At 39.8% G+C, this 8,923-nt stretch overlaps 1 protein-coding gene across 1 annotated transcript; it reads left to right on the plus strand.

Annotated features, from left to right (window-relative positions):
• The first annotated feature begins 2,759 nt into the window (after positions 1 to 2,759).
• On the plus strand, positions 2,760 to 5,897 carry LOC133910615 (uncharacterized). Its single transcript, XM_062352950.1, has 3 exons — positions 2,760 to 2,925; positions 3,358 to 3,719; positions 3,894 to 5,897. Exons 1-3 carry the CDS (start codon positions 2,760 to 2,762, stop codon positions 5,895 to 5,897), a joined length of 2,532 nt encoding a protein of 843 aa, XP_062208934.1.
• Positions 5,898 to 8,923: the final 3,026 nt, after the last annotated feature.

An 8,923-nucleotide genomic window follows, 5' to 3' on the forward strand; every position in this document is an offset into this window, starting at 1 on the left:
CCGCTCTTGATCCCTTAAGCCACCTTGTCACTTTCACCGGCATCTCTTTCGCTTGACTTTGTCAACACGCCGTCTTCATCCATATTCTCATGTTTTGCTTGCTCTCCACATGTACAGCTATGACCATCCTTGCCTCTGCTCGTCCCTCCTTAATCGTCTGGCACCAAGCACCCTGCTTAGCCCCGATCATCCCGTCGTCGACCGCCAAATTGCATTTATCACTTACACATCATAAGACAAGCACACAAGTTTCTACAACTACATTTCTCTCCATATCTAGTTAGTCATAATTAAAATTCTCTATCAAAAGCTCATCAAAAAAATCATGAACACCGGATATTCCGGCGTTAGCAGTAGTACAAGCATCAGAACATCGTGCGTGTATAACTCCATTTCTCTCCTCGTACCGAAGGAATACTTCTGGAAAATGCTCTGGCGAAGCATCCGGCGTCCATAACTTCAATCACCAGACCATCTAGCGTGTATAATTCCATCTTCCATTGAACCAAAGGAATCTTCTGGAAAATGCTCCGGTGAAGCCTCCGACGTGCACAACTGCAAGCACCGTACCATCTGGCGTGTAACCCCGACTTCTGGGATGCTCCGACATGCACAATTTCTCCATCACCGGATCATCTGGCGTGTACAAGTGCCTCTACGTTGGACCATCCGGTGTGTACATATTTCTTAGGACTTATCCAACTCAATCAAATCTTTGTCCCGACTTTGATGGTTTCTTCATGTGTACATCCATGACACCTACTAAAGTACATACTTGACAAATATGTTAGTCTCATTAACTATGTTATCAATGACTTATCATATATAAATTAAGGTACATATCCACTTGTAGTTTCTTCTTGGCTACCGTACTATTTTTCCACACTTGAAAATGTTCCAATATTTACAAATATTTGGACCCAGTCTTGTTTCTTTGTTTTGTTGACATGGGGGTTCACCCACTTTTGTTGCGACCATAATTACAATTGTTGACGGACACCACAGCATGTTACCTAGAATGGATGATGGCAGAATTCATTAGGAATCCACATGTAATGTTTAGGGCGAAGTAGGGTTGTTAAAAAAGTTTGAGGCTCACGAGATACTCAAACTTGACTCACTATAGGCTCGATTTGAGACCATAAAGCCAAGCTCAAACCTAGTCACAAGCTTGCGAGCATGTTGAACTCAAACACGAATAGCTCATCAAAAGATCGGCTAACTCTAATTGCTTTCTGTCGAGGCAAAATCTGTGTCTATTCACTTTAGCCAAGTTCATTTTTATTAACCTCACCATCCAACCTAAAGTCCAATTGCCCAACCTCAAGACCACATGACTACATACACATGTGACTCTTAAATAGGGCTATCAAAAAAGCTCGAGACTCGCGAGCTACTCGAACTCGACTCGCTCTAGACTCGATTCGAGCTCGGCTCGAGACCCTAATAAGTCAATCTCAAGCCTGGTTGTAGGCTCGGCTAGATCTTTAGCTTAGATCAAACTCGGCTTGATTTTATATCAAGCTCAAGCTTGAGGCGACGGGCACGCTCGAGCTCGACTCATTGATAGCCCTAACTGGAAGCTCGGCAAAAGCTAGGTTGTCAAAGATCTGTACAATTACCCGTGCATACCTTGGTGACCTCCACTACTTAAATATGGTCATCAAGGAGGGTCTAAGGTTACATCCACCTATCTATAATCTATAACATATACTATCACGCCAAGATTCGGTGAGTTCTCAGGCTAGGAGGTTCCTATAGCTATTGTTCCCCATCACTGATGAGCGGGCCTTCTCCCTAGGCGCCCTTGTCCACGCGTCCCCATGGTTCCACATCGATTGGTGGGTTGTGGCTTCCATCCGGACCCTGACACCTCACAACATGGTGTGTGGCGCGCGTCTCCAGCCGCTGACTCGCTAGCAAGTGAAAGAAGCCGTTAAGTGTACATATGTGTTTGTGTTTTCAATTTAACTCTCGATTTTATGTACAAGCACAAAGTGGTCTAAAAAAATTCTAAACGTGTTCAAAAGAAAACTAGATCTCACTAGTAACCTGTTTTAGTTGGTTTGACCCAAAAGCATGCACCAATATTTAATTAAAACTCTCTAAAGAAGTCTACTTTTATAACTTCTAGCTATTTTAATATATCAAATAAATTCTCAAAAACCTGAAAAAATTCACTAATATTCTTCTCATGTGATCTAATAATCTTTAAAAATATTACCATTCCTATGTTATTTGGTGAAAAGTAAGTACTTTGTAATGCTCTATTTATATATATTTTTATTATTTCATGTGATATTCTCGGACATCGATACACTATTTGTGTGATCGAACAAAGTGCAATATCAAAAGATAAAGATAATGGGTAAAAGCCACATATGTCTCACATGCGAAGGTGAGTCAACGCTATTGCCAGGGGCGGGCCCACGTTGGGTCATGGGTGTACAGATGTACACCCAAATATTTGTGCAAAATTTTTCTATATATACTAGTACATATGAAGTATTAGATATTGAGCAAAAATAGCAAGCCAATACAGCCGAACGTGGCCAGCGTGCTAGCTTCTGACCTCCCACCCGGCCACCCCATGGTCCCCATCAACCCACCCAACCATCTAACAGCCCAAGCCCATGCTGGCTCCCTGCCTACTGGCTTGCTGCCTCCCCAAACCCCACGGCCCACGCCAGTACGCCACACCAACAGCTCAAGTGCTCCACGCTCCACAATCCACATCTCGCTTCCACGAAACCTAGAATATGGTCGGCGCTAGCGGCGGAGGCGGCGCGGAGGCCAGCAGCTTTGGTGGCACGGGTGCCAGCGACGGGCACAGCGGCGGCGGTGCGGGCATCGGCGGCGGCGGCACGAGTAGGGCAGTGGCTAGCGCGAGCCTGGGCGCAGGTGCTGAGGGCTCTGTCTCCATTGGTGAGTGTGACCCAGCTTCCATGCTTGCTTGAAATGTAAGAAGGAAAATCTGTCAAGTACTAACCAAATTACAAGCAATCAAATTTAGCTCCAACTGTCCAACAGTGTACGACTCCATCTTCTTAGATTAGTGACTTACTGAGTTGCAACAAAACAATTATCACTACTTCTCCATGAAGAAAATGGCACCATTGCTTTCATCCATCATTTTACCCCAGTCCTCAGACATCATGTTCACATCCATAGGTCATAGGACCAGCTGGTGATCTGTTGCTAAATAGGAGATTTGTATTGAAGTTACTAAATTAAACTTGCTAATTTTGATGTGAAATGCAAGTGTGCGGGACAGAGCATGGTGTTCTTTTTTGTTCACTGATGTTGTTATTCTCATTGTTTGTCACATGCTCAATTGCTCACTTTTTTTTCTTCTAGAGGGGATTATGAAGTCATTTGGGCAGTCTATTAAGAGAAAGACAATTGATTTGAAAACTCTGTGGAGTAAAGCTGCAAAGTCAAAAAAGACTGAAATCAATTCATCTTCTCCTTCCATTCAATTGCCTGTGCCTGACAATGAGATTGAGATTGCTGCTAGCACGGAACCTGATCTCCCAGTTCCATTGTCCACAATCATTGAAAATGATGACAATGATGATGCAGTTCATGAAGAGGCTGAAGAGAATGAAGCGGGTCAAGTGGATGACAGTGATGATGGAATTTATGATGTTGACTTGCTTCCGCGTGATCCTGGGAAGAGGATTCCAATTGCAGATTATGATATCAATGATCAAGATAGGGTGAGAAGGAGATTCATTGCATTGGGGCCTTGTCAACCACGGGATCATAATTTTGAAAGAAGAATGATTGGAGGTATGCGTCGATTTGTGCCTACTTGGTTTGATACTTATAATTGGATTGAGTATAGTGTGGATAGAGAGGCTGCATTTTGCTTTGTTTGTTATTTGTTCAAGGATAATAGTCGTGCTGGTGGAGATGCTTTTGTGAATGGAGGATTTAAAAATTGGAACCATAAAGAGGCATTTAAGAAACATGTTGGTGATATTAATAGTGCTCACAATCAAGCTCAAGAGAAATACGATTTATTTGTGAAACCTAAAACATCAATTGAGCAGTCATTTGCTTCGACAACCAAACAGTACAAGGTTCTTTACATAGCCCGCTTGACATGGTCACTTAGGTGCATAAGGTTTCTCTTGAGACAAGGGTTGGCTTTTCGTGGGCATGATGAAAGTGAAGATTCTAAAAATAAAGGAAATTTCCTTGAGCTTTTAAATTTTCTAGCAAATAATTTTCAAGAAGTTAACAAGGTGGTTCTAAAGAATGCTCCGAAAAAAAATAAAATGATAGACCACAAGATACAAAAGGATCTCATAAGCTCTTGTGCCAAGGAAACTACTAAGCTTATTATGGAGGATCTTGGTAATGAACATTTTTCGATACTTGCTGATGAATCTAGTGATGTGTCCCTAAATGAACAATTGGCTCTTTGCTTGCGCTATGTTGATAAAAAGGGAAAGCCAGTTGAGAGATTTCTTGGTGTTGTCAATGTTGAAGACACTACATCTTCAACACTAAAAACTGCAATTGGAAATTTGCTTATGGGTCATCAGTTGAGCTTTTCGATGGTCCGTGGGCAAGGATATGATGGAGCTAGTAACATGAAGGGTCACATTAATGGTTTGAAGAAACTTATTATGGATGAGTCTCCTTCTGCTTATTATATTCACTGCTTTGCTCATCAACTTCAATTAACTCTTGTTGCTGTTGCTAAGGAGAGTGGTGATTGTCAATGGTTTTTTCAACAACTTTTATATTTATTAAATGTTCTTGGGAATTCTTGTAAGAAGATAAGAATGCTTCGAGTGGCTCAAGCCGAGTCTATCATTGAATCATTGGAATTGGGTGAACTTGAAACCGGTCAGGGTTTGAATCAAGAGATGGGATTGGGAAGGCCAGGTGATACAAGGTGGGGATCTCACTATAAAACTATATTGCATATTATTGCTTTGTACCAACCAATTCGGAATGTTCTCATCAAGATTGGGGAAGACTATAGTGGGACGGAGGCTATATCGGCTCAAACTATGTTGACATCATTTGAGTCATTTGAGTTTGTTTTCATGTTGCATTTGATGGAAGAAATATTTGGGTACACAGATGACTTATGCAATGCTTTGCAAAAGAGGGAACAAGATATTGTTAATGCTATTTCTCTTGTTTATACCACAAAGGAACAATTGCAGTTATTGCGGGAAGATGGTGGATGGGATACTTTCTTTCAAGGTGTCATTTCTTTTTGTGTGAAGCATAAGATCAAAATTGCTGATATGGATGGTCGCTACAAGCTGGTTGGAAGATCTGCAAGGTTCTATGGTAAAGTTACAAATAAACACCGCTTTCATGTTGATATGTTTTTGGGTGTCATTGATAGACAACTTCGAGAGCTTAATGACCGGTTTGATGAGGTGAACACAAAATTACTTATTTGCATGGCATCATTCAATCCTATTGATTCATTTGCTGCATTTGATAAGGAGAATTTGGTTAAGCTTGCTCGATTTTATCCTAAGGATTTCACAAAGGATGAAATGTTGAAACTTCCCAATCAACTAAGAAATTATATCGCAGATGTGCGAAGGGATGAGAGGTTTAAAGATGTGAAAAACCTTACCGATCTTTCTATTAAGCTTGTTGAAACAAAGAAGAGTGGCACTTTCGAAGTTGTTTACAAGCTTATCAAATTGGTGCTAATTCTTCCTGTAGCGACAGCTAGTGTTGAGAGGGTGTTCTCTTCAATGACTTATGTGAAGAATAAGCTAAGGAATAAAATGAGGAGTCAATACATGAATGATTGTTTGGTCATTTTTATTGAGCGGGACTTCTTTTTGCAAGTTGAGGATGATGCCATCATAGCTGCATTTCAAAAGATGAAGAACCGTAAAGTTGAATTGTAATTTTGATTTTTTTTAGAGTTTGGATGCTGTCGTTATTATGAATAAGTTTTATTTTAGAGTTTGTATCTGGACGTTGTTTAATATTTATGGTTATAAAAAATTTTTTAGCTATACATAATACTGTATGTACACCCAAATTCAAAAACCTGGGCCCGCCACTGGCTATTGCCATTTATATGTTCTCGTATGAATTCCAACTCCAAACTCAACGAGAATGATAAAAACCAATCATACGGGTCTGACAACCCAAACACAACGGATGCGGCATAGCGCACCTCCGAGGCAGTTTATGTATGGTAGCCCTAACAAAGACCAGCTATCTATTGGAATGTAACCTATGTCGCTTAGGTCTTTAATATACACATACTACTTTTGCACCTACTCACTCACTTTTACTTCACCCTATAACAGATACGGAAAATTATTTTGACTACTTTTTAACTCATGCACCTAATTTCAGACAATATTACCATATACGTACTGCTCAAACATTATCTCATTTGCTCTAACCAAGTACTAAAGTTCTACAGGCGCGCGTAGACACGCAAATTAGCCTAGTATATACTAACGTGCCTAGGATCGGCGAGTTCCCAGGGCCCGGTCACTGTAGCTACTGTAGTAGTATGTCCCACTCATGTGGATATATAGATATACGGATACATATACATATACTGATACGTATACATCTATAATATATACTAACGTGCCTGGGATTGGCGCGTTCCCAGGGGCCTGGGCGTTGTCTCATGTGGATGTATAGATATACATATATATGTATACATATACATATGCATATATATATATATATATCTACACACACATATTTTATAATTTTTATTTTTGAGAAATTCTAGAAAAATATGGAAAGGAATATAAGTTATATTGATAAATCGATTGAAATAATAAAAAATGCAAAGAAAAATATCTAAAACTCAAAAAAACTATGAAACAAATTTTTTTAGGTTCCTATTATTGTCATTTACATGTTAAAATTATGTTTTCCCTATAATTAAATGAATATGATAAACATTGATAAATTCATAAATAGATATTGAGATGTTCAAAATTGGTGAACTCAATTTTTTTAGTCTTATTTTATCATACTCTGTGCAACAAAAGAAAACAGGCACAACATAGGGCCAATGAGCCTAGTTCCTCTTATTTTGTGCGAGCTAAGAGAACGGTCAAATCATGGGCCCGAGTGTAGCATCTAGGCCCCTAAGTAAGTGGTAAGTATTTCGGTGATTAATGATAACTATATTATTGTGACTAACAAGTATGTTTTGAAGGGTATAAAAAATTTTAGTTCACAATGATATATGGGTAATCTTGGTCCCTATGTCGACTCAATGGACGATCAAATGATATATGCATCAAGATTAAGTATCTTCTAGTACTAAGTGTCACAAGGAGATGAAGGACACTTAGAGTAATATAGGTCTCTTTTTTTTTTAGTCTTTTGACTATACTATAAAGAGGGGCTATGAGTAGTAGTTTGACCTAGTTGACTATACTATAAAGAGGGACTTTATTTATGCTTGGGGAGTAGCAAGTGTGCATCTAGCTGTAGTTTAGACCTGATCTTGGTCAAGTGAAGCTTATAGCTTGTTACTTTTGGTGGTTGGTAATACCTAGCCAGTCTTGGTGATTGGAAGTGTCCTGGTGAGCTCTTGGAGATCTTGTGGAATCCTCAAGAGAAGGTTTGTGTTTGGTTTGATATCCACCAATCCAGAGATGGAGAAGTGGCAATCATGAGGGAACACTTGAGTCTTGGTGGCTATATCCTTAATGGATACCCCAACGAGGACTAGAGGAGAGTGCCAACTCCTCGATACCTTGGAAATTTTTTTTGATGTCCTCTTGTTTAACTCTTTATATTTTCACATTTATTTTGAGCATTTCCAATTTCCATACTTGCAAGCTTCTTATGTCCGCATATTCTTAGTTTCTTTGCTTGCTTAGTTAGTTGTTGTGTCCTAGTTTGTTCATATAGTCGTATTTCTTTTTATTTAGGTTAAGATTACTACTTGTTCTAAATATCAGTAAAAGTTTTAATTTTGTATCCAATTCACTTCCCTCTTGGATCATTCGATCCCTTCACTGAGATATTGGGATGACCCCGAAGAGTTCAAGCCAGAAAGGTTTGAGAATAGCAATGCTGATTACAAGGGGGCAAACTTTGACTTTATCCCATTTGGAGCTGGTCGTAGGATGAGCCCTGGATCTTTATGTGCAATCATGCTATATCCTTGATGGATACTCCAACGAGGACTAGAGAAGAATGCCAACTCCTCGATACCTTGGAAAAAAAATCTGATGTCCTCTTGTTTAACTCTTTACATTTTCACATTTATTTTGAGCATTTCCAATTTCCATACTTGCAAGCTTCTTATTTCCGCATATTCTTAGTTTCTTTGCTTGCTTAGTTAGTTGTTGTGTCCTAGCTTGTTCATATAGTCGTATTTCTTTTTATTTAGGTTAAGGTTACTACTTATTCTAAAAATCAGTAAAAGTTTTAATTTTGTATCCAATTCACCTCCCTCTTGGATCATTCGATCCCTTCACCGAGATATTGGGATGACCCCGAAGAGTGAATAGCAATGCTGATTACAAGGGGGCAAACTTTGACTTTATCCCATTTGGAGCTGGTCGTAGGATGCGCCCTGGATCTTTATGTGCAACCATCACCATTGGAATCATTTCGGCGAACCTCCTGTGCCACTTTGATTGGGTGCTTCCTAATGGGGCAAGCCTAGAGACCCTAGACATGGGCTCGCGCATTTGCACCATAAAGTGTGCCACTGGTGGATTGCAATGAACCTGGCATACACCCCACGACCCTTGGTTGATACCCCAAGACACGGTTCAGTATAGCTAATGTCGTATGTCAATATAAGTTATTACTCTTTGCATTATCATAATATAAAAGTATCAACTCTTTTCTATATGTAAAAATGAGTTGGGGAAGAAGGGAGGACGAGGCATGAAGGCTAAGAATGGGTAAGCTGGTCATTTCACACCTCCGT

Source organism: Phragmites australis, chromosome 3 (assembly GCF_958298935.1).
Source record: "Phragmites australis chromosome 3, lpPhrAust1.1, whole genome shotgun sequence".
NCBI lineage: Eukaryota > Viridiplantae > Streptophyta > Magnoliopsida > Poales > Poaceae > Phragmites > Phragmites australis.